The sequence below is a fragment of the Lepisma saccharinum genome, chromosome 1, assembly GCF_977018435.1.
Source record: "Lepisma saccharinum chromosome 1, izLepSacc3.1, whole genome shotgun sequence".
Taxonomy (NCBI): domain Eukaryota; kingdom Metazoa; phylum Arthropoda; class Insecta; order Zygentoma; family Lepismatidae; genus Lepisma; species Lepisma saccharinum.
Genome location: NC_139229.1, coordinates 117,140,675 through 117,168,269, shown reverse-complemented (window position 1 = coordinate 117,168,269; position 27,595 = coordinate 117,140,675). Strand labels below are relative to the sequence as shown.

Genomic DNA, 27,595 nt, shown 5'->3' with positions numbered 1-27,595 from the left:
ATCCAACACTAAATGAACACAAGTATATATATATATTCCGTATATATTTTTTTATTCCACTTTAGAGAGAGTTTCATTTAGAAATTTTGCTTCTGCCAACTACCTGTTTTGGAATTTTTGTTGTGAAACTAGTTGCTTTTGCGATATTTTTCACTTTGTTTGATGTTACTAAAGTATCTGAGAGTTGCGTGCTCAGTCCAAATTTGTTCTGGGAGGGCATCCCAGCTGAAGAGTAGATATAAGTATCCCCACCTTCTGTTTGATGTTTAAGTAGGTTATTTGTCCGTGCATCTACTGGTGACTTCTCATCAACAGTGTATTGAGGCAAAATTATAACCACTTTAGGCGATTGTGGGCTTGCGAGAGAGAGAGATTTTCCTGGAATTGTACTCTTGTTGTCAAAAATGTGGCCATAAGATGAACTGGACTGGTGAACATCTGGAAAACTGCTATTGGAACTGTTTCCTTGATGAAGAACATTGAGAGCTTCCAAGTTTAACGTGCATAGCCCTCGCATGAGAGCTTGCTGCATTGATGTCTCACATTCTTCTTTTGCACTTAACAAACCACGCCTTTCATTCTTCAGATGTGTTAGTTCCTTTGACAGCTAAAATAAAATGGAAAACTAAAGTGTACATGTATTGCATTTACATTTTTGCTATCAACCCTTATCTAAATTCGAAAAACGTTTGTCTGAGTTTGGTGGGTTTTTTTTTTTTTTACTTAATCAGCAGAAATATTTTTCAAATTTTCAAGTAATTTTCAAATATGACTTACTTAAATTTGTATTTGTATTTTCGCATCTCTTTTCTGCCAGTTTTGACTAATTTTAATGATGAGTATATGTATGATGATTAGATTAGTGATACACAGGTATATACCAAGTCTGTTGAGTTTTGTCTTTTACATCCATTTTATGCATAAAAAGGCTAATTGGGATTGAACCTACAGTTTATAATCATAATCTTTGTTCATCCGTTGACCCATTTTGCATGGGTATGGATTTCGTCAGATACATGAAAATATAATATAAGCTATGGTATACAAGCTATTACAGTATAGGAACAAAAAATTTTATATGCTCTACATATGTGATAATGAAGTTTACCTTGGTAAGTTGTACATTATATTCACAATGTTAAAAACAATGATAAACATATATACAAGGTAATCAAAAAAGTTCTTGCCATTTTTGACATCCCATTAGTCATGCGTTCACAGAGAGGAAACGAAATGACGCACGTGCCTGCCAAGCGATCGGGAGTTAGTCTGACCATCGACTGTCAGACACGTTGCGCACACACATCAGTCATAGCTCGTCCAGTGTTGAAGAGAAATGGAGGTATTGAAGTAGCTTGTTCACGTGTGTTTGTTGTATGACTTTGAAGTGGGCCTGTCAGCTGCTGCAGCAAGTCGCCACATTTGCCAAGCATTTGGGGAGAATGCCGTGAACGAACACACTGCCAGGCATTGGTTCCAGAAATTCCATTCGGGAGGTGTGAGTCTTTCGGATGAACCTCGCAGTGGACGACCACATGTGTTGGATGACGAGGCCCTGAAAGCAGCCATCGAAGAGGACAGTGGTCTAACATGTGATGAACTTGCAGAAAGGTTCCATGTTTCTGCTGAAACAGTCAGACTGCACCTGCATGGGATAGGGAAGTCATACAAGTTAAGCAAGTGGGTACCCCACAATTGTCGGCAGCCAACAAGGAACAACGAGTGACAGCCTGTTTGTCCTTGCTCACTCTGCACCTGAACACACCCATATTTGATCGCTTGTTCACTGGTGTCGAAAAGTTGGTCCTCTATGACACTCACAAGCGTACCAGACATTGGTTGTCGCCACGTGACCCTGTTCCTCACACCTCAAAACCACCTCTGCACCCACGAAATTTATATGCTCTGTATGGTGGAATTGTCAGCAAGTGGTGCATTACGAGCACCTTCCACCTGGTCAGACCATCACTGCTGACCTCTACTTTCAGCAGTTGCATAGGGTGCACCGTGCATTGCGGCAGAAGGAGCCGTCATTGGTGAATCGCAATGGTGTGCTGTTCGTCGAAGTACCATGGTCCATTATTCATGCCAGGAACAAGCTGCTATGGTCTTTGTATATGGTCAAGCAGATGGAACCGGTCGAGAAGCCGCATGGATTTATCAAGCTATGTAGCCGGACAGGCAGCACCACCCAAGCCACAAAACCTTTACAGCCATTTATGGTCGTTTGTGTGAGCATCGGTCCTTTCATACAGGCGAACATGGAGGGGCAACCGCATCATGTTCGTACACCAGCTCTGGAGGAATGCTACACGATATTGAGAACAACTCCAGTACAAGCTCCAGGCAAGTGGCCTGCCAGCGTGGTGTAAGCCAAGTGACGGTGTTGTGTATCCTGCATAAAAACCGCTACTATCCCTATCACCTGCAACGGGTGCAGGGATTATCACCAGCAGATTTTCCTCCAAGAGAACATTTTGTCCATGGTTTTTGCAACAGGCCAGCACCATATTGGGATTTCTGTCATCAGTCCTCTTCACCGATGAAGCGACCTTTGGTAGAGATGGCATCGTCAACCTACACAATCATCATCTGTGGGCTATAGTCAATCCTCGGGAAATGGCTGAATCGTCTCATCAGCAACGGTTCAGCATCAATGTTTGGGCAGGCATTATTGGCGACTACCTACTTGGACCATTTGTTCTTCCACAATGCCTTAACGGACAGACGTATCTGGAATTCCTGCAGAACACTCTGCCTCTTTTGCTTCAGAATGTGCCTTTGCCAATACGACAGGTAATGTGCCTGATGCATGATGGAGTACCAGCCCAACACCTCAGCATCTTCTCCAGAAGATGGATTGGATGAGAAGGTCCTCAGGCATGGCCTGCTCGATCACCGGACATTGTTTTTTACTTGTGGGAGCATCTGACAAGTGTTGTGTATGCTGAGCCAGTTCCTGATTTGCAGACCCTTGAACATCGTGTCCGTGTAGCCTGTGGCGCTATTCGGGTATAGGCTGGAACATTTGAAGAAGAGAGGCAATCCATGATGCGAGGTGTGGACACTTGCATTGCATCCCATGGAGACCACTTTGAACACCTGTTGTAACATGGATGAAAGTCATGTCATGTAGTGTGTACCGGTACTAATTGCTTTATTGCAGACTCACTGTCCATTTCCGGACATATGACGATATGAACATTTTTGTTCCTTCACCTGTCAGGAATCACGTCCTGAAGTTTGTCTCTATAGTTTCTGTTCACCCTGTATACAAATATATATACATATATACATACACATATATATAAAGTACATGCATGATTTTTTAAAATTAGAGATACATTATTCCTTCTATGACATTATTGAATTTCATTGTATATTTGATACTTGTACTCAGTCTATTTTATACTTCAATAATGTCATACAGAGCTCTGTCTGTGAGGTATTTTTTTATTAGCTGCATTGTTTTCTTTAAAGGAGTGGTATTTTTTAGCCAAGAGGGAAGGTTGTTGTGGAATTTCAAACCTGCAGAATGTGGTGATCTGTCTGTCAGAGTTAATCTGTTAGTCTGGACATGGAAGTTTTGTCTTTGTCTTGAATTATGTTCATGAATTTCTTTGTTTCTAAATTGTGTTTTGTCATTAAGTACATAGATAATACAGAGCATTCCCTGACATTCGCTACGAGACTCGGCGGCAAGTGACCCGGCATCAGCGCTTGTCATTCCCGGTGAATGGGTTCGCGACAGTTGCACGCTACAGTCTGTTTTTTTCGCTCTCCCTGCCTTCGCTCTCTTTCCCTTTCTTTTGACGTTGCAGACTGACGCCAGTATAATCCTCCCTCAGAAGTTCTGTTGTGTCGTGTCAGTGTGTTGAAGATTGTGGCTTGATATGGTACCACAAAAGTTTACATTACAACAAAGGATTTATCTTGTCGAGTGTTACTTCGGAAAGAGGAATTGTGGAGAAGTGCGACGACAGTTTGCAACGAAATTTCCTGGTGTTCCCGTTCCACATAGGACCACTATATTAAACCTCGTAAAAAAGTTTAGAGTAACAGGGTCAGTTCTGGATAAAAGTGGAAAGAAAAATGGGGAAATAAAGTATACAAAGACAATCCGCACACCATCCATGAGTTAAAAGAGAGTATTGTATGAGAAATCGGGAGAATTACAGTAGACGAACTTGCACATGTAAATGCCAATTTCCTTCAGAGATGCCAGGAATGTGTTGCAGCAGAATGACATCATTTTCAACACCTTCTGTAGTCAAGGTTAGTACACAATATGAAAACTGTAATTTTAATAGCTGACTAGCGACTGTCGCTGACCCGTTCACCGGGAAAGACAAGCGCTGATGCCGGGCAGCTTGCTGCTGAGTCTCGTAGCGAATGTCAGGGAATGCTCTGTAGATTTATAAACATACAGAGAGTATAGAGTCATAATTTTGTTTTCGCGAAAGGCAATTCTGCATGTGGATCTGGATGGTATTTTGCATATAAGTCTAACAGCCCTTTTCTGTAGTGTGAACACTCTTTTTGTATGTACGTGAGCTGCCCCTCCCCAAGCTGTAACGCAGTAATCTAAGTGAGGATAAATAAGACCATAATAAAGATTCATATTGATTTCCTTGATATTATATTGTGAAAGGATTTTCAATAGATAAAGATTTTTGGTGAGTTTATCACAGATATAATCAGTATGACATGCCCAATTTAATTTATCATCAATGATCAATCCTAGAAATTTTACAAGGTTAGCATAGTCTAGTTCATTTTCATCTAAGTAAACCATCAAGTTATCAAAGTTGTTCTTGTTGCCAGGGTTAAAAATCATGAAATTTGTTTTTTGATGGTTTACATTTAGGTTATTAGTGTTTAAGTACTGGGTTATTTGATTAATTGAGATGTAAGTTTGGATTTCTAATTGTTGTTTGGTTTTTGCCCTACATATTATATTAGTGTCATCTGCATAGGTGATAGTTTGAGTCATGTTGTTCTTCGGTATGTCATTGATGTAAAGGATGAATAATTATGGACCAAGTATAGATCTATGAGGGACACCTATCTTTGATGATTTAAAGCTGGAGTAAAAAATTTTGATAGATGAATTATCTATGTGGTCAATTTGAGTGCATTGTATTCGATCAGAGAGAAATGACACCTCGAATACCTAAACTATATATGCATAAGTGTGTTTTAGTTGAGAGTCAAATGCTTTGGACAGATCTAGGAATACTGTGCTTGGAATTTCATTGTCCTCCAAGGCATCAGTGATTATTTTTGTAAATTGTACAGTTGCAGAATTCATTGATTTGTCTTTTTGAAAACTGTGCTGATATTCATTTATAATATTAAATTGGAGCAAAAATCATGAATTTTATTGGAGATTATTTTTTTGAGAATTTTGGAGAAGGTTGAAGTAATTGCTATTGGTCTGTAATTTAAGGGATCTGTTTTGGACCCTTTTTTTGTATATTGGTATTATGACACTTTTTTTTAAGGTCTTTGGGAATATACCATTTCTTAATGATGAGTTTATAGCAAATTGTAGAGGCAGGAGTAGACAGGGTGTACATTTTTTTACTAGATAGTTAGACCACCCATCAATATCACATGATTTCTTGTTATTTAGGGAATTAATAGCTTTCTCAAGGTCATTTATACTTATTTCTTCCAGTATCATAGTGTTTTGAACGGCATTATTGTGTGGTCCTGAATTTTCACTGTGTTTTGTTTGCAAACTAGTGTTTGGGTTATCATTCACAAAACTGTTATTGAATATTGTTGCTATGGTTTCTGGGTCTCTTACCTCAGTTCCATTTATAGCTAGTGAGATATTTTCTTTATCTTTATTATTATTTTTCCCTCTTTGCTTCTTCAGTATATCCCATATGATTTAGATTTATTGCTTTGCTTTTTATTTTTTGTGATAAATGGTGAGCTTTCTCAGATTCAATTAATTTTTCATATTCTTTTTTCTTACTTTTATACATGTCATTATAAATTTTCTTTTTGGTAGCTATCAATTTGTGATGGATGCTTTTTAGTTGAATTTTTTTTCTGCAGAATTTTCTTTGAGACCCAATCTTTGTTTATTTTATTTAAATATATATATTTCTTTTTAATAGGACATGCAACATTTAGGTAATATACAAGTGTTTTTATTAAAATTTTCTCATTTTTTTTTCCGTAGTATCTGTCTGGTACACTTCTGTCCATTCTTCCTTTTTTAGAAGATAAGATAGATAGATAACTGGTATCTTCTTCATTAATATTTCTACATTCTATTGCATATCTTCATGTTATATTATGGTTTGTGGGCAAGTTTACTTGCATTAGTTGTGCGGTGTGGTCAGATATTAAATTGTGAATTACCTCTGTTTTTGTCATGTCAAAAGGCATGTTAGTGCTAATATTAGTACTAATTATTAGTGCTAATATAATAGTCAACGCTGTCTCCAGAAGCTTGAAGTCAATTTTAATGGCTTGTGAGCATACCCACAATGAAGGGAGGCAGGAGGCATCTTGCTGGATACCAGAAATGAAAGTTTCATTATTACCTGCAATGTGATGAATGAAATCCTCAGCAATGCTTTGCAAAAGAAGGATTAGAGTCTGGCGAAAGTCATCCCTCTAATTACTTCAACCAAATTGCATTTGCAGGTTATTGCAAATCAGTGTGAAAACATCAAAGGTGATCTGCAAAAAAGTATTCGGACCAAACTGAAGAATATCGGATGAGAAGTGCACCTGGTTGCTGATGAGGATGCTAGGAAAACTTTCTGTGTGATGAAAGAATATACAGAAAGTGTAATTGAAGAAATGGAATACAGGTTCAACGATCAATCTATTGATACCATGAGATTCCCAAGTCAATTTGAAACCTTTCAGTCAGTAATATGAAGTCAAAAGGTTGCAAAATCTCCGTGAAGTCCTTCTAACCATTCCCATAACAACAGCCAGCTTAGAAAGGTCTTTCAGTGCAATGAATAGGATACTAACTAGGACAAGAAGTAGAATGCTACCAGGAACTTTAATGCTTTCCATGATAATAAGCATTGAGGGACCTAAGATTCCAACTGATGATTTTCTGGAGAAAGCAGTAGATTTATATGCCACAAAGAAAGCTCGCAGGATAAGATGGCTGTAAATTCTTCTTGCCATCTTAAGCTTTGCATGATTGAGTTTAATAATATAATATTTTTTGCTGGTTCACCATTGTGGAATTTGTTCTGGTTGATAAAATGTAAAAGTAGGTGATGTTTTGTAATTTACTATTTACTATTGTAATGCTAATTGCACAAGATAATATTTGTAAATGTTAGACAACAGACTAATAAAAAGAAACAGAGACAAATAAAAAGAAAAATCTATGTCTTTCCACATTGAATTACTAAATATACTTAGGTCACCGCATCCTACTTTATTTTTGTTACTGTACGTCATTTCCTACCTGTAACGCTCAGCGTCAAGTTCATTGACGAACCACAAACGACCACTGGTAATTCTCAATGTTAAACGCACATATGTTGTATTTTGCAGTTGAGATTCACTGGAAGTTAAGGCTGGAAAACACTGAAAGAAGAATAAGTGCCCTTCGAAGATGATGGATAACTTTCTAGAGAGAAGAAGTAAAGTATGCCAGATGAGTGATCCCAAGATCTTTGTTCCAGGATGAACAGATGTTCCAGAATTTCTTAAGAAATTCTTCAATGACAAGTCTTTTGATTTATATTCTTTTAGTTTTTTCCCCCAATAAATGCAAAAGATGATAGCCATCGTTCTTACCTTTGCTACTTCAGCTGAATGAGCTTCTTTAAGCTTTGAACAAGCTTCCTGGAGTTTTCTCTGATAAGAACTAGATATTCTCTCTTTCCACAGTTGGTGAACATCAGAATGTAATGCTAGAAATGCTTTCCGCTTAAGTTTATTGTTGTAGTAGAAACTGGCGAATTTAGTTGATGACCTCTAAAGAGAAAATATAACATACTTGGATGGTTGGCAACAGGGTAGCATGATTTGAAAAGAAAATATTTATATTTTGAGAAATCCTAAATATACAAATAATCCATTTTATATCAGAATATCAACAATGTAAATTAAAAGTACCATAATAAAATGTACATACATGTATAACAAGAATAATAATATTGTAATATTTTGTTCCATTGTAACATAAGTACAATTTTCCTCTAATATATTTGTTATGTTCCATAATCAGATATCTACATATTTCATTGCCACTAAATTTTGTTTTGTTCCTATGTTGATAATAGTAAAAACATAAATAAATAATGCAACACTTTTTCCTATAAAGAAAAGAGACTATTACATAAATTCGTCATGTTATAATGAGAAAGCAACTTATTTTGTAATTTATATTTTACACTTGAAAATGCAGTATTTCAATGCTAAAGTAGCTGCTTGCTGGCAAAAACAGATAACGATCTAGCAAAATTCTGGGACTTCAGTGGAGCTATTTAAACAAACATTTTGTCTCATCACAAGAAGCATATCATCGGAATTTTTCAATTTCACTGTCTGGGATGAATTCTGAGACAAACTGAGCTTCATTGCGAATGATGGAGAGAAATCAAACGCTGTGAGAGGACATTGTAATGTGTTGTCATCCATGTGTGAACAAATCCATACAGACACAGATTTTTAGCACTGACCAAATATTATGAAGGTAACTGGAATTGACCGAGAGGTAAAAGAATCCAGTTTAGAAAGCAAGGAAGTGCCATGATAAGAATTGATATGGCAATCATAATCATCCCATTGAGAAAAAACAACATAGATAGTAACTTTAAAGGTACTATTGCACTGCTGAACTGCAAATGCCCTGCTGAGGTCAATTTTGGAATTATCTGTGTCTCTCATATCTTCCTTTAGAGTAGCACATAGCAAATATAAATTGGACAATAAATAACCTGCTTTAAGGGGGTTCTAAAACCATGCTAAAGCATAGACCCAAATTTCTAAGGATAACCCTACAACTAATATAGATTCGGTAAGGAAGAAATTTTCTGACATAAAAGATTGTTTTATTCACTAGAACATGTGAACCTTATAATTTTGTTACGACTGAAAGGATTTAAGTAAATAACAGAAAATATAAAATCTCCGTCATGTTCAAACTGCTGTGCACAGATGGCGCAGAAGTGATAGTTTTGTCAATACCGGTGCATATTTTAAAGTTGCCAGTCTATTAAGGATGATTTTTACGAAATGGTCTTCACAAGTTCTTGTCTCAAGTATTAGGAACACTGTGTGTAAATATAAACTCAGTTTGTGCGTCCATGAACTAGTCCTTATATTAATAAAGTTTGAAGTGGCATTTCATCTTCAAGATATTTATATCAAACGCTGTTGCCAAGTTTACATTCCGTATGTTATTACAATACGTTGATTGTCATGTTTGATTGATCGTGTGTGGAAAATGGGGAAAGTGACACACAAGTATGGAAGTAAAAGACACCCATTTCGCTCTAGAAAAGCATGGGCCCAAAGAATACGTCGTGAACGTGAAAAGCAAGAAAGAACTAAAAGTTAAGTCTTGTTTATATTTAATTGCTTGCTCGTATCTGTTACAGATATCAAGTGTGCTACAAATTCAGTATGCTTAATACAGATGGACATTTCTCACACAGTATACATATTTGTTATTATGTTTCTTTACACATTTTTCTTTCAATCAAAATGGATGTATTGTCTGCATGCGTGATGTAAAAGATACATACACAAGAAAAAAACGTTTACCGTTTTCCTTGTGAGTGAGGTTTTGACATTCACAATTCATACGATTTCTGTTAGCTTATTTCGTACAAATAGAATGTGAGCTCGAGGACAATTGTTGATTATTTGAGGTACACACGGATATCTGCTTGCAAACTCTTAGTAGCCAGTCACTTTACGAATTCACTTTGCCCTTGCACCATCTTCAATACCGGAGCTCCATATTTTGTGACTAATAACAAATCTATCATTGTTTTGTCCATACAATATGATATTTATTTATTTATTTATTTGAGAAAATTTCAGATACAGCACAGGTGGCCATTTTACACTGAAATTGTCAACAATGAGAAAGCAATAATTATAATAAGCATAAAGATAAAAAAATAAAATAAAATAAATAAATAAAAATAAATAAGAAATAATTAAGAGTAACAAAACAACATAAAAGTGAATAGCAAATGAACAAGAAAATAAGTAAGAGATGGCACTATGTGATATTAATTACAAGTATTTCTTCTGATAGAAGACCGAAAGGCAAACTCGGAGGAAAATATATCAATATTTGAGGGGAGATCATTGTATTGTGTGATAAGTCTATAAAAGAGAGATCTTTTTTGAATTTCCAGTCTAGGTTTTTTTGTATAAAATAACCTTGTATTGCGAGTTGTGCGCATAGGTACTCTAAAGTGGAATTCCTCAAGGAGTGTGTTGCAGCGGATTTTGCCATTCACAATTTTGTATAAGTAACTGAAATCATTCTGCAAACATCGCTGATAAGCAGTTTGTAAGTTTAGAAAAGACAAGAGATGCGGAGATGAAAAATTGCGTAATGAGGGAACCCTGTGACGGACTATAGCTAGGAAGAAGTTAAAGACTGAATCGATTTTGGAGAGGTGAGTGGGACATGCCATGGACCAGACGGGAGAGCAGTATTCTATTATTGGGGAGATGAATGATTTGAAGTACAAAGTGAGGGCTGAGATGTCACTAATTTCAGTGAAACGGTAGAGTAAACCTAAGAGACATAAAATATGTTCCTCAAATGTGAGCTTTTGGTCGAAAACAATGCCTAGGTCCTTATGAGAGGATACTGCTTTGATGTTATTGCCAGAGATGGAATAAAATGACTTTAACAGATTCTTCTTGAGAGAGATAGTGAGAGTAGTACACTTGTCAGGATGTAATGTAAGGTCCCATGTCAGGCACCAGGAAGTAAATGTTGCTATGTCATTCTGAAGAAGATGAGTATCGTCGGAAGTGGAGATTTCCCTGAAAATTTTACAGTCATCTGTGAAAAGAAGGTAATTGCTAGAGGGAGCTGTGAGATGGTCGGCAAGGTCATCGACGAATAATATGAACAAGAGAGGTCCTAGAACACTACCCTGTGGAACTCCAGAGAGGACAGGAAGAAAGTTAGAAACAGTTCCAGGAAGAACGACACGTTTTTGGTGATCGCTAAGGTAATCTGTGAGAAGGGTGAGAAATTTCCCATGAATGTTGAATCTATTGCATAATTTGTGAATCAGAAGACGATGACTAACAGTATCAAAGGCTTTGGCCAGATCAAAGTATATTACATCTAATTGTGAATTATTTTAAATGCATTTCATAGCATGTGAGAGTAAAACAGACAGGTTTGTAAGACAGGAGCTACCAGGAAGAAAACCATGTTGCTTAGAGCTTAAGTACGGAGAAACAAATTTGTACAGTCTGTCTTTGATTACTTTTTCACAGATGATGGACATAGGAGAGCAGGCACGTATCCAGAGGGGGGGCTTAGGGGGCTCGAGCCCCCCCCCGAAAGTTTTATGTTTACACTAGATAGAATGAGGTTTTTTGTTCCTTGTGGCGTGAAATAAAATAATGTGACAATAATTTAAGGAGACAAATAATTATCGAGGCAAGACGGAGAATGTTCCGTAACCCTGTTATTGATAAGAGCACGTATCCAAGATGGGGCACAGGGGGCTAGATCCTCTCCCCAGGAAATTTTTCAGTTTACGTTAGATAAAATGAGGTTTTTGGCTTCTTGAATAATGTGAAAATAATTTAAGGAGAGAAATAATTATCGAGGCAAGACGGAGCATGTTCTATACCCCTGTTATTGTTAATAGCACGTATCCAAGGTGTGGATGAGGTGGCTCGAGCCCCGTCCCCCCACGAAATTTTTCAATTTACACTAGATAAAATTAGATTTTTGGCATCTTGAATAATGTGAAGATAATACATTTATAAATCAGAGAAATAATTATCGAGAAAAGACGGAGACTGTAACCCTATTATTGTTAATAGCACGTATCCAATGTGGTAATCAGGAGGCTCGAGTCCCCCTTCAGGAAATTTTTCTGTTTACACTAGATAAAATTAGGATTTTGGCTTCGTGAATAATGTGATGATAATTTGGGGGAAATAATTATCGAGACAAGACGGAGAATGTTCTATAACCCTGTTATTGTTAATAGCACGTATCCAAGGTGTGGTTGAGGTGACTCGAGGCCCCCCAGGTAATTTTTTATTTTTCACTAGATAAAATTAGGTTTTTGGCTTTTTGAATAATGTGACGGTGATTTAAGGAGATAGGAAGGCGGGAGAGGGTACGTTCTTGAATGAGAGAAGGAGTCAACTACTGGTAATATTAACGAATCGTTTTATCTGCGGAACGTTCTAGAATATAATGAGGATATAAATACGCGGATTCAATTTTTCGATTGATCTTACAAAGAATCGGTTATTGAGATTTCAGAGGTAAGTGTGACCATACAGTCGATTAGTGATCAGTCAGCGTCTTCTGGTTGCTTTATAAAATATAGTGATTCGAAAATGAAGACATTGACGACAGCAGAACTTCCGGGACCACAGTGTAGTACTAGTTCGGGTTTAGGGCCGAAAGTGAATATTTCAGCAGTACCGGATATTGGAGCGGTTTATTAAAACAGAAATAAGCTGCATAGGCCAACTGAAAATCAAAGTTTTAAGTGATGATTTAGTTTTGCCAGAACTAAATTTCGTATATGCAGTCCGAGAATTTCATGGTATAAAAAAATAATTTTGTTTAAGCCTAGTTGCATATGTAGACATTTTAGGCGGAAATTGCAGGCTCTACCAGGACCAGAATCAGAGCTCTACCTACTGAGCCATCCTTGACTTCAACCGATTTTTTGTTAAAATGTCTACATAGTAGATGTCCTGTGTATATCAAATCGTAAGGTGTTGCCTCTATAGTGAACAAGCACAGAAAATATATGAGAGAGAAGAAAACTGAGGAGCATTCCCACCGGTTGAGGAGAATTTTTTTCTTCTGTGGTCAGCAAAAGCTACTACATCGAGGTGACAATGACAGTGGCCTAATAAGGGAGATTTCACACCGTGTCGCCTGAGGATTTCACAATTCGAAATTAGGTTTGTGTGGCCTTTTGTGTCGCTACAGTGTGAAACGTTGCTGTTGATTGGCCCATTCCAATCGACATGTATCGCCTGTCCGTTCGGTATGAAACCTTCCTAAGTCTTGAAAATCCAAGTCACAAGAATGGAAAATTAGGGCCTTGTTAAGGTTAGGTGTGAAGGCAGGCAGACGACAGCACTCTAAAGGATCATATCCAAACCGGTAGGAAGAACGCATCTTACTTCAATCTCCAATACGGAATGATAAAAACTTCTGGTGAGTTGATTTTTAAAAAAATGTGTCCGAGATAAAGAGTGGCGTGCCCAGGATTTTCGGAGGAGAGGGGTTAGCATACTATTTTTGGAGGTCAGTCCTGATTTTGCCATTTTTTTTTTGTGTTTGGTGTTCTTTTTTTAAAAAAAAAAAAAAGAAAGGGAACACTGGAATGGGGTTATGACCTCACCAACCCTCCCTTGGGCACGTCACTGGAGATAAATGAATAAGCATTTGATCATAGTGGGAGACGAAACTTTATATGTGTTGGGAACCTAAGGATTTTCACTGTGCATTAATTGTTTCGTGATCCAGCTGTATTCGAGAAGACTTCCTTTGTTTCGTGCCGATATATGACAAGACAGCGGAAGCTGTGACGGACAATTTTGAACACTTGTGAGTGCTTAGGCCTGAATATGAACAATTTGGTTGGTTTCAGCTTTTATAAGAGCTTCAAACATGGGGGGACAAGACGCGTTAGTGGTGTTCAGGCTCGAATCAGAGAGAAATATCCGAGAGCTGTTTGCGTCCAGTTTGCAGTCCACAATTTGAATCTCGCGTTGTCGAGTGAATTGTCCATCCCGTGCATGGGTAACAGCTTCGTAAAAACAGTCAAAGACACCATAGATGTTTTTATGCCTGATGAGAACAAATGGACAAACACACATACTGAGGTGGTTCCGGCACACAATGTTAATGCATGGAAACAGAGGAGTCGAGTGGTAAAAAATGTTCCCATTTCACGTTAAATGACAGCCTTACAGTGGCGACGATTTAAGGGATAGTTGCTTCCCATTTTTTTGCCTCAACATTATGAGCTCTTAATGTTAAGCCTTGTCTACCAAGAGAAAGTAAACTTTCCTTGCACCGCCCTCCATCCCCTTCCCCCCCCTTGTTTTGGAACCCAGTTTCCACCACTGGTATTAAACATACAATTGTGAGGTTCTTACTATACCCCTTAAAAAAATAGTGTTGAGCCCCCCCCCCCCCCCCCGAAAGGAATTCTTGGATACGTGCCTGGAGGAGAGAGTAAGGAGACTGGTCTGTAAGATGAAACAAAATTTTTGTTACCACTTTTGTGAATCGGTGTGATGTTAGCTTGTTTCCAAGCGTGAGGAAAGATGCCTTCCGAAAAACATCTGTTCAAGAGAATGGAGAGGAGATAGCACAGGGATTGCACAGTTTTCCTGAGGAACATGGTGTTGATATCGTCCGGTCCTAGGGCACGGTGAACTGAAAGAGACGACAATAGATCCTTTACCTCATCGGGTGAAGCGTTGTTAGGCAGTAGGAACAGACTGGTCTTACGTTTGGCAATGCTGCATGGGAAGACGGGGGGCAGAAGTTACCATGAAAATAAGCGTTGAAGAGTTCTGCCCTTCGGTCCCCTATCGCACTTTCTCTATCATGCGTAATTTCAGCTGGAATCCTACTGTTATTTTTCCTTGAGTTTATTAGATTAAAAAAGTTTTTTGGGTTTTCCGGGATTGTTGCAGTGACATGTTCCATATATTTTTTTCAAAGGAGATATTTTGAGTGTCGTCGCAGAGCAGCAAAGGTATTGTGCGTGTGTTCACTCGGGAAGCCCTTCTAAAGTTGCCATGCTCGTGTCTTATTGGCCAGTACATCCCGCACTTCGGAGTCGAACCAACACGGAAATCTACGAGAAGATATTTTCCCTGTAGGCACGTGGTCCGTCACTGCTGCTTGAATGACACCTGTAAATAGGTCAGCTGCCTCGTCGACCGTCATGTCTTCGAAGATGCCCCAGGGGAAGGAGCCGAGGGAAAGTCTTATCTCCTCCCACGGCACTCGGTTCCACAGGTAGCGTTTGTTCTGGATGGAGGGGCGATGACCTCTTCTAGGGGGTGGGGGGATGAGAATAGAAACATCCAAACTGTCTTTGAACAAGTCAACATTCATTGGTTAGGTTGATCATGATCCACTATTACATTGCGATAGATTTGGCTAAAATAAGCTGGTTAGGTTAGCACTGGTCAGATTGAGTAACTTTTCCACAACGCCCTACATGTTACAGTTTACTTGAAGCTTCGAATTAGAACAGAACCAGTAATACTGTAACACTTTTAACTTCGACCTCCTCTCATAACTTTCAACTGATCATGGCCCATTTCCTCCTAACGGTAATACTTTATATATTTAACGTAAATAAATTTGTAAATTTCGACTGAAACCAAGAAACTTTGATGTCAATAGCTTACATGGCTGATACATTGCAAAACAGTAACCAGATTTGAAGCGTTCTGCGTTATGTGCAAGGGCAATTCAACAGTAGAAGGATAGAGTTTACAATAAACATATATCTTTCATGTACAAATGTTTTCTTCATTTGTGAAGAAAAAAGAAATTGTGTTAAAAAATGCATACTACACCAGTAGTTAAGAATAAGAGGCACGATCACGTTACAAATGTAGTTGTATTTGTTTTGTATAACTCATACAATTCATAATTGTTTTTGTTCCAAACTGAAAAGATTTATTGATATATAAGATATGATTGTGTGAATCATATTGCAATAATTCACAATACAAGGTCTGAAGATCAATACAAATAATAAATAGCTGTGAGAATGATATATACATTTCTCTGCCAACATGCAAAAATGATATGTTGTAGGTCTAGTAACTGTTACATAAACAAATATTGTATACTTGGTGGACGTTGTGAAATTACCCTAAATGGCGTACCTTCCAATTTACATTTCTTTCTCATTTTGTGAACCTAAATAATTTATTTTCATTGAATTATTTTATATATGTGCTAAACTGTAGGATAGCAAAACTATGAACATTTACGTATCTATGATATCCCTCTAAAGTCTAAGCATTTCACAGCATATTTCAACTATAGTTAGGCTACACGTATTTAATGTTTTGAATATGGTTCAAATTGTAGGCTTTTCATGAAGAGAGAAAATTACAACAATAATTTTAAATATCCCAAATTAATCATAAAAATAGCTAATATGTTCCAAATTAATATGCAAAAACACACATACACGCACACACACATACACAGTAAGCAGAGGGTACAGACATATAAACTTGAGCCGGCCCCCCTGGCGGAGTGGTTAGCACATCACTCTACGACGCTGGTCCCAGGTTCGAATCCAAGCCTCGTCATGCTTGTTTGCGAGTGTCCATTCATCAATTTCATCATATCATTTATCCCCATATTCGCAAAATAGCCAAACGTGGCACAAAAGGCAAAGTAAAATAAAGCAAATCAATCAATCAATCATATAAACTTGCTATTGCATACATATTCTTCAAATATGCCAATAAATTAAACGTAAAGTCGTCTATGGCTTTACCTTTTACAGACATTGTTTGATTATCAGATGTTTATGACAACATACTTGTGCATTTAGCTCTGATTTGATAATGTCGAGCTTCGTCACAATTACACGCTGCTCTTATTTTTATAGCTACTTATAATAATGTAAAATTCACAATTCACTTTTGGCATTTATTTGCTTTTCTTATGTTTCTTAAAGAATCATGTGGGCATTATTTTGTCTTGTGTTGTATGTCTGAAGTTCTATACCTGATGTCAATCATGCCCTTCTTTCGCAGGTATGCAGTAGAGAATCCAAATGCATCCTTATCGCACAACAATGAGGAGCACGCCGTAGTTTTGGACTCGGATTTGAATGATAGTGATAATTCATCTTTGAAGTCAGAATGTGTACCCTCTACACCGAATGCTTCGCCTGTGAGAGGGACTACATTGTCCTTATCTACGTGCACTACAAGAAACACCTCCACTCAATACAAGTAAAAGCTATACATGTGAAGATAGTTTTTCAAGTTCATTATCGCCACTCACAACCACATTTGAGAGACTTAAAAGGGAGTTCATTATGGAGACAATTTTACCATATGTGACATGGGTCACGTAATTGAAAAGGCACAATTACTGGAGGCGCATTCGTATAAATGCAATTTTGGGGCCTCGATGATTCTAGTTAAAACATCACAGAATGGACTGGAGAGTAAGTGCTTCTATGAGTGTAACAAAAGTGAATGTTCTCATAGGCATACAATTACAAGCATTTCAGGGGATAATCCAATTTCTATAAACATGGTCACCGTTCTAGGAGCCCGATCAGCTGGCAGTTCATACTCTCTTGAAGAAGAGAAATTCTCGTCCATGAATATTAAATATATGAGCCAACCAACATTTATTCATCATGAGAAATCTCTGGGCGACATATTAGAGAAGTGTACAAATGAAGCATTAAATGAAGCAATTGCCGAAGAGAAGAAGTTGTCATCGATTCAAAAAACTTACATAACATAGCTGAAAGATATGTTAGAAGATTCAATGTATCAACGGCAGATGAGGTTGAAGTACTAACACGAGGCCAAGCCAATAGCGAGAGATGGTGTGAAGAAAGAAGTAAAATAATACCATCGTCTTTGTTCAAAGACGTTGCTTCACGAAGACCAACAACACGTACTTCTTGTTTGGTAAAAAAAATTTCCAATCTCCATGAAAACAGCAGCTCTGCCCTTTCACTAGTTTATGGAAGGGATAATGAACCAGAAGCTCTTAGGCAATATGCAAGTTTCCACCCAAAATTATAATGTGCAGCAATGTGGATTATTTGTACATATAATGCACCCATTTTTATGTACTAGTCCAGATGGTTTGGTGAACAGTGACGGCTTATTGGAGATAAAATGTCCATACAATGCCCGAGAATGTATAAGACTTGTTGACGTTGCTAGAAGTAGCAATATCGGGTTTAAAGTAAACGAAAACAACAAGTTGTACCTTAGAAAAGAACACCGCTATTATTATCAAATACAAGGACAGTTGGAAATAACAGACAGAGACTGGTGTGATTTGTTTGTATGGTCCCCGAACGATACCCAGGCAATAAGAATTCTTCGGATAAGCCATTCTGGGAAAATCTTTATCTCAAACTGTACAATTTCTATTACGAGTCAGTGCTACCTGAACTGGTGGATTCACGAGCAGCAAGGGGTATGCTCCTTAGAGAGCCTGATCATGTGTTAAAGGCTATACAAGATAAGAGAAAAATGTAAAATAGGCTTTTCAATTACTAAAACTTTGAGTATCATAAATTAAATATTTAATTTTGGTAGTGCTGTGCTGTAAAAAGTTATGTATGTACTGAGTATGTGGATTTTTAGTTAGTTAAAATTGTAGTGGACAAGGCTATCATGTGTGTGTATTACATGTTACGATGTTCCATTGTTACAGTTCATATGAGTCGTTGCGGACACGAAGGACGAACTTAACAAACAAACATTGTGAGGGAAATGCGTTTCAAGTTGTCAATATGTATTTTGACAATTACTTTTTGATACTGCATTCTAAACGTAGTTATTGAAATTAATTCCATGGGATTATATATTTTTTAAAGGACCCAATTAGGGCAAAATGTCAAATTTCCTTGTCGAAACTATGGCTTTCGTGGGGGGAAAATGTAATCATAATGAAACAAGTTTAACGATATTACCGTTATGATCCAATATCCATTGTGCAGCAGATTTATCGCCTTTAAATTCGCACCAGAATTGAAATCCAGACTGGGAAAGCTGAGAAATCTTATTTTATCACTTGTTTGTTTTACATGTTGTCACATATAGAAGATATTTTTCCACCCTTTGTGTAAAAGCATTGCTGTTTTATACAACACTTGCCAATGTCAGATCGTCATAATGTTACTAAACAACACCAATGCTTTCTGTAACTTGGAAACTGTAAAGACGACACTACTGTAAGTTAGCAATATGCCGCAGTAAATATACATACCTGCCTGATAAGTATATCTGAGAAATTTTGTTAGTACGTAGTTTTGGTACCCACTATAAGGTACAACCTATTTACACGGATGGTACTAAAACCTCACAATCTGTTTTGTTCTGTTTTCAAGCAATAATGCCGTACAAAATTACTTCGTAAATGGATTCATGCATTGATTACAATTGACTAACACAATATTTTAGGAGGCTGTTTTTTGGTACAGTTACGTTCTTCGTTTTTGTGTGCCACAAATATTGCCATCTTCACATGTGTAATCATTAGAGTCATTTCACTATTATTTTTTATGTAATCCATTGCATTTTGTTCCGTCTTTTCCATAATTGCTTGTTGGAAAATTTCATGAGAACAAATAATTGAATATGTGCTTTACATTTGCTTTCGAACAAATAGAGGCAACTCTGTCAGGAAAAATCTCAAATATTTGCTGTGACGCATCAATTGCAAATTTAATGTATGTTGCAAATTACTGCAACTTCATCAACTCCAAATGTGATTATGTTGCATACATATATTTAATATATCAATGTCATTTTACAATGGTGAAATAAATAACTCTTCTGTTTAGGATGTATTTAAACGACTGCAATCAAATATTTAGCACTTTGTTTTCTTCCAATATCCCTCGTTTCAGTTCTCTTAACATAAGAAATAACAATGCAAACGTGACGTCATTTATTGACAGTAAATGTTGCTTCATTATCGTTTATTAACCAACCTGTATGCAGCTACTTTGATTATAATGCGTAGATCTGGCAACATGACCCTCGGTTGCCATGGCAAATGGTGCTGCCATCTGTTTTCGAAAAATTACCACAAAATTGCCTTACTACGGCCTTAATTTGTTATCGAGAATCTGCTAAAGGGACAATTTTAAACTAGATTAGAGACATATTTACCACCGGTAAACCAACTTTTTCCATATATGTAGAAATTTCTGGAAAATTTGAAGTTATCAGACTTCTGTTTTTGTTTTTTATATGCATGCCTACATTGGGGATTTATTTATATTATGTCTAATGAATATATACAATATACAAAAATTGATGCGGTGAAGCAGGTCAAATTTTCAGAATACGCTACTGCATTCTAGATGGCCTTTAAGAACATTGGATACTTGATAAGATGGAAAATAAAAATACCATATGAAAGTCCTGGACACATTACTATTATGGTTTACTCAGTACTCTGACCAAAAGATTTCTGGTGAAGAGGTTGTGGGTCCAGTAACTTTATTTTGAAGTATACGTAAAAGGAAACGCTATTCTTGGACATTGCACTGTGCCATGAAGAGTGCCACCTTCCACTCCTCCCCACACATATTCCTGATTTGGGCCACACTGGAGGTGATTGATCAGGCCACCATTACCTTCCAGGATTGCTCTCAGGTATCCATTGATTCAATACTGGGTGAGCTCCAGAGCAGATTTATGCAGTATTTGTTAATGTTATAATCCATCACAGGGAGTAAAATTATTTAGTAAAGTATTTAATTTAATAGCACTCACCTCATGCTTCTGTAGCACACTATTCAGCTGCCAACTGTGAAAGTTCTTTTGCAACTGGAATTTTTCTCTTTGTTTTTCCAATATAAGCAAACATTTGTAAATTGCCTTTGTTTTTGATTGAGATTCATTTTGATAAGTTGACACTAGTTTTTGTAATTGATTAATTGATTTCTTCATGTGTTCTGTTTCAAATCTAGATCTATTGTAATTACTCATCAAACATTCAAGCTGTTCATGCTTTAGTAAGGTTGCAAAGTGGTCAAACCAGTCCTGAAAAGTATATTACAAAATGTATGCACATGAGTAATATATATATATATATATATATATATGTATTTTCCTCTATGGCTACAGAAAATAAAAATATGTTCAATAATATCAGGGATGGGACCGATTAATCGGTACTCTATCGGTATCGGCCGATATAGGCATATCAGTGTATCGGTTTATCGGTAAAGTTACCGATTATTTTACCGATCGATATATTGATAAATATCTGATAATTTAGTACAAAATTCTGACATTTTGTTGTAATTTTAATGGATACTCTGCATGCCCTAATTTCTAAAAAAGTAAATGTCTTAATATGCAATTTCTTTTTCACTACAGTCAACTTGAAACACATTTATTACGGAGGTCAAGACCTTTCAGGTTCTTCAAGGATCATTTCTAATTTTATATCGAATCGGTAGAATATCGGTTATACGGTATTGGTAAATTTTATATCGATACTTGATTGGTATCGGCCCATCCCTAAATATTCTGCTGGTTGTATTGACACCATGAGGTGTATGTACACCCAACAGCAAAATAAATAGTAGGCAAATTGTCCATCACATTTTCATTGAGTCTATTTTCCACAATGTGATGATCATGAATTGAAATACTAGGGTGAATCAAATATGAACGAGCCTTGATTGGCTAAGTGTTGGAATGGGTAGCAGGGTGTGATTAGGCATGTGGGGCCGGTAGGTGGGGCTGTCGTGAGTCAGGAACCAGAACAGCCGGCGTGTCGCATGCTTTGTTTAGTAGCTCTCACAATGAGTGAGCAGAGTGTGCCAGTGTCTGTTGCGCAACGCATAATCATCAAGTTCTTCACCCAGGAAAACGCCAAACCGGCCGAAATTTACCGGAGACTGCAGGCCCAGTTTGGGAATGGTACCCTCTCGTGGGCAAGAGTGAAGGTGTGGTGTAAGGAATTCCAGCAAGGCCGTGAACGTGTTGCAAATGAAGTGCACCCCCGTCGTCCTCGCACCAGTGTGACGAATGACAACATGGCTCGTGTTCGTGAGCTTGTCGAACAGGATTGCCGAGTCACTGTGAAGCAAATTGCGGCAGAACTTGGTGTGAGCTATGGAAATGTCCAATCAATCATCACAAAGCACTTGGGCTTCCGCAAGATCACAGCTCGGTGGGTTCCTAAGCTGCTGAATGTTGCTCAAAAAGATGACCGAGTTCGCATTGCTTGCCAGCTTCACACTCGTTTTGACGTGGAAGGGGAAGCGTTTTTGCATCGCATCGTTACCTGTGACGAGACATGCGTGTATCATTACACCCCAGCATCCAAGCGTGCCAGCATGGAGTGGAGGAGAAAAGGCGAAGCAAACCCCATGAAGGCCAAAGTTCAGTTGTCTACGGGGAAGGTGTTGGCCACGGTGTTTTGGGACTAGAGGGGGATCCTACTGGTGGATTTCTTACACGAACGTCGGACCATCAACGCACCCTACTACTGCAGCCTCCTGGATCAAGTTAAGGTGCAGTATCGATGCAAACGACGAGGCTGTCCCATCAGCCAGGTCTTGTTCCTCCACGACAACGCCAGACCCCATACAGCAGGTGTTACGTGGCAGAAACTGGTGGAAACGCACTGGGAACCGCTTCCGCATCCACCGTACAGCCCAGACCTTTCACCATGTGATTTTCACCTGTTCGGACCCCTCAAAGAAGCACTTGGGGGCGAGCAATTTGCGACCAACGATCAGGTGGAAACCTTTGTGCGCAACTGGTTGGCTACCCGCCCAGCTTCATTCTACGAGAACGGCATCAAGAACCTACCACAACGTTGGGAAAAATGTATCACTAAGGGCAGAGACTATGTACAAAAATAGGTTGTGGCAATGTCTCTGTTTCCTTCAATAAATTTTGTTTTTCCGCACAAGGCTCGTTCATATTTGATTCACCCTCGTAACAATGTCAATAGGCAGAGGACAACATCTGCTTTGTATCAACAGAAATTCATTCCTTAAAACAACACAAATGACGTGTTGTGGAATAAAGAGTAATGAAAATAGTGATGGACAATTTGCCTACTATTATATTTGCCGTTGACTGTACATATGGTGGGCATGTGGAAGTCGATATAACCAGGAGAACGTCATTGAACACTATCATTTCAGAGGTGCTGGGATCCTTGTATGGACTGGCATTATGATGGGCTCTTGTACACCTCTCCACGTCTTTGCTAGGGGTTCAGTCACTGGCCAAATATACTGGGATGTGAATATCCAACAATATGTCCATCTATTCAGGGGTGTAATGGGATTTGCTTTCCTGTTTATGGACGATAATGCAAGGATCCATAGAGTGGATCTTCTCAATGAATCCCTGGAATCAGAGGATTTGGTGTATAGATTTGCTGGCGAGCTCCCTCGATCTCAACCCAACAGAATATGCATGGGATATGCTCAGGCTACGCATTGCAGAATGGAATCCCCTTCTACGTAGTTCCCCTCCAGAAAACATTGTTAAAAGGGTGGGACACTATTCCTCAAGAACAGCTCAATACTTGTACCTGCAGTGTGCCACATCTTTGTATGGCTTGCATTGCTGCCAGGGAACACCATATTCACTATTAACATTTCTGCGGAGCATTCAAAAGTGTCTTTGTGTGCAGATGTACTAATCACCATGTGGCTCTATATTTTTTTTTTTTTTACAATTGCTTTTCACCACGATTGTTGGTTTCTTATGTTTTCTTATTGTTTTCAGGTGTATCTCACATATATAAACCAAATTGGTGTATGTTAGATAGCTGTATGTGTCTGATGTGCCATGATGTTTACTTTATGGACATGTGTGTATATAGAAATTACCAGAATATTTGAAATTGTCGGACTTCTGTTTCTGTTTTACTTGCCTGTCTGCGTTAGTGTTTTATTTCTCTTATATCGAATTAATAAATAATAAATGTATACAAAAAATATGAATTGTTGCGGTAAACCAGTGTTTAAATGAGCTTCAAAACAGTGGGAACAGTGCTTAATATGGGGGTGGGGTATGCCATCCCCCCCCAGTTCAGAAAATTTTCATAAAGCATTGGTACTGTGCTAGAATATTTGCACTTCCAACTTGAACAATTTGTACAAGCCTGCCTCCACCTATCCCCTAACTCAACCATGTATCCTCTCCGCTAGGAATTTCTACTTCGAGCATTGGGTGAAAATGTATTATGTTCAACATGTTGACAATGAATATGTGAAGGGTGCTTTGCTTAAATTTCTCCATGCTCTCATTTCGAGAACTGTAGGCAAGAACCGATCCTTATGTGGTAAGGTCATGGTTCCAAAAGGCAAGGAGCAATATAACTACAAGAAGTTATTTATAGTTAAGAAGACATATATTTTGCAAAGCATATAAAATATTTAAAAAAAAACATAAGTTATAATAACTTATAAAAATTATAATTGACTATGCTTACCATGATACTTTGCTTGTAGTTAGATGAAATTGTATCTAACAACGATCTTGATTCTGATATTGCCTTACAGAAACTCTCTTCTAATTCTGATGTCCTCATTTCCCCCTTTTCATCTGCTTTGATTGGATCTGACATACAAGTATATTTTCTACAAATTGGACTTGACATACAGAACAATGGAGAATGATATAGTGTTGGCATGGGCACAGGAATAAAGGGGCCGGCCATCCTGGGTTCTTCGTTACTAATCTCAGATCTTTTATCGTTCATGTTAATTTGGCTTCCATAGCTCTCACTACTATCCTCATTCACTTGACTCTGATTTTCAACACTGTTAATTTCCCCTGTTGACTTGCTTTCAGTACTGGATCCTGGTAGGGTGTTATCATATTGCGTTTTTGAGGAATCATGACTTTTATCCTATAAGAGAAATAAAGGGAAAATTGAATTTATTTAGCAAGAATGAGTTAAATATACATATCAATGGCTTACAAATATTCCAAGTACATAATATGGTTTGTGCCAAAAGTAAATAAGTTTATGTTAATACATGTCTAAAGCTTTGTTATTTTCTTCCACTACAAACAACAATGAAACAGCTAATGAATCAAGAATAAGCAGTCTAATTTTTCATCCCAATTCAAATAAGTAACACATGGGTATACAGAGGTTGTTCGCTTTATAACCAACCATTGTCAATTCGGTGCTGCCACCTGGCGTATCATGCTGGAACTATGGATCTGCTGGCGGGAGCAGTGTTGCGTCTGACCTTGTAGGTGCGTGAGTGTTGTTAGTGAATGTTATCAAATAGCACCGAAAATCAACCGGTATTGGGAGGGTTACGTAATGGCCCTTTTCCATGCTAAGTTTTCATATGTATACATTGTGAAACACTCGGGGTGACTATTGCAAAAGCTATTGTGGCCCATTACACACAACAGGCTCTCCTTGCAAAACATTCACCCACGCAAACCACCATGAGAAGGGCTGAAAGCAAAGTGTCACATACTGTGACATTGATGGCAAGGGGCGCAGCAACTTTGTTCGTCAGTGCAGGGAAAGTTTTCCTCATGGCTTTATGGTTGTGACGGGATTCAGATATGAGGGTAAGTTGATGATACACAAGGTGGACAAAAACGTGAAGGTAAATGCCAGATACTTCCAAGACTCCATTCTGACACCTATCTATCAAAGAAACATCCCACAATTGTATATAATGGATGCAAACCAGGTGATGATCCATATGTACAAGGCTTCGAGTCATCCCGCCAGAACATCACTACGTTTTTATCAGGAAATGGCAGAGGAATTAGGAATTCGTGTCATTCCATTTGAAGACATTCCTGTGAAAAGCCCAGATGCCAGTCCAATGGATTTTTGTGCATTTGGACTGTTGAAATGACGTCTTCAACATCGCCGCCCGCGCAATCCTAGGCAATCCTTTATTTAGGACCCTGCCAATATTAAACAGTTATGTTATCATGGTACTTCACTTCTTCTAATTGCATGCTCTGTATTAATAACACCTGTAAACTTTAAAATATAGACAATCTTATTAAAAATTAGTCATTAAATTTAGTTTTCGTTTATAACATAAGATGGTTATGCAGTAACAAGTTATTTAAACGCTTGAAACTCCTTCCTTTTACCATCTTTCATGAAATAATCAAGTAAAAGGACTTGGAATTTTCTTACTCGATGTTTTTTTTCTCTGTCACAGAAGATTTGGCACACAGGAGATGCATTATGTAGAAATTTCAGCAAAAATTGCAGGTTCGACCAGGGCTCGAACCCAGGCATACCATGCCAGCCCTGGATTCGCCTGATTTGTCGCTGTTGGAAGTTACCACTATGCCATCGAGGAGGATCTTGATGATGATAGGTCTTGAAGCTGTAAACTTTGGTAGATAGGTACAGTCACCCCACCCAAGCAATGGCGGCGAGTGGAGGGGCAGTTGGGAAAGTAAACTGCCCTTGCCCCCCCCACCCCAGTTTGGGACCCAATCGCCGCCACTGCACCCAAGCAACACTTCCTTCCCAAGTAAAGCCGAGTCCCACGGGACGTTACTTACCGTTATGACCTTACCCGCTAAACTCAACCTATCTGAACTTCGAAATACTCGCTTCCCTGCATGGTGTTATATGTGTTGCCTAACTTTTAGGAGGAGACCGATTTTGCCATTGATGATTTGCTACAAGGCTCGCTTATAGCCGTAGAGTTATGCAACACACATAACGCCATGCAGTGAAGCGAGTGTTTCAGGAGCTAAGTGTCCCAGTTTTATCGCCGGACACTACATTATTTTTCCACACAGGTAAAACAGCGACACCGGCAAATTTTAAAATTATCTCAGAAACGAACTAAATAAAATGCAATCATTTATGTACTTGCGAACAGTAATTTACCAACATGCCCCTAAAATTCTGTAATTTTTTTACTGTGGACAAAAAAAACTTGCTTTCATGCTTTGATTTACAAACCCTGGACAAACTGCTGCCTTGGTCAATACGTAAAGTGTGGGTCAACGGATGTTATTATTTCAATTAGCGTACAACCGACCACAGGGCCACTCAAACCACACTGATCTCGTTTAAATCTTATATATAAGCGCAAAGGTTCCAATTAATAGGGATTTTAGTAGCCTATTTGTCCTTGAAAATACTCTTTATTTTTCGAAGAGTGGCTGTGACAACACTGATGTTGTTCGTTATCTCGTTGATTGATTGCTTGATTGATTTGGCGTTTAAGTCCACTTTATGCACAGTAAGGCTAATCGGGACTGGACCTACAGTTTAAAGTTGGACCCGAACCACATATGCCTCCACCGAGCATCGAACCCGGAACTTCGTTATCTCGTCTCGCGTCATTTAATAAGTTTAGAATTATGACTACACACACACACACACACACAAGCAAGCCTACGGTTAAAATTCTTAAAATATTTTTTACCATTAGCTAAACGAATCCTTTCTCTTAAATGTTATAAAGCTCTAATATTGTGCTATCAAAATTCCAAGTAAGCTATATATTTAAAAAAAATGTATTCGACTAGAAAAAGTAATGATATTAATTATTCATAACTACCGACACGCGATGGTGGGAATTTCACACGCGAAAATAAAACTTCGAATGTTTATGAACCTGAAATAGAAAAGCACATGCAATTGCGCAAT

General features: G+C 38.0%; 1 protein-coding gene across 1 annotated transcript; it reads right to left on the bottom strand.

Moving 5' to 3' along the window:
• On the bottom strand, positions 1–27,595 carry LOC145986962 (centrosomal protein POC5-like). The gene is made up of 5 exons (XM_083121428.1): positions 27,564–27,595; positions 24,422–24,841; positions 20,725–20,994; positions 7,792–7,971; positions 1–607 (listed from the first exon to the last, which is right to left on the bottom strand). Exons 2-5 carry the CDS (start codon positions 24,689–24,691, stop codon positions 74–76), a joined length of 1,254 nt encoding a protein of 417 aa, XP_082977554.1. The 5' UTR covers positions 24,692–24,841; positions 27,564–27,595; the 3' UTR covers positions 1–73.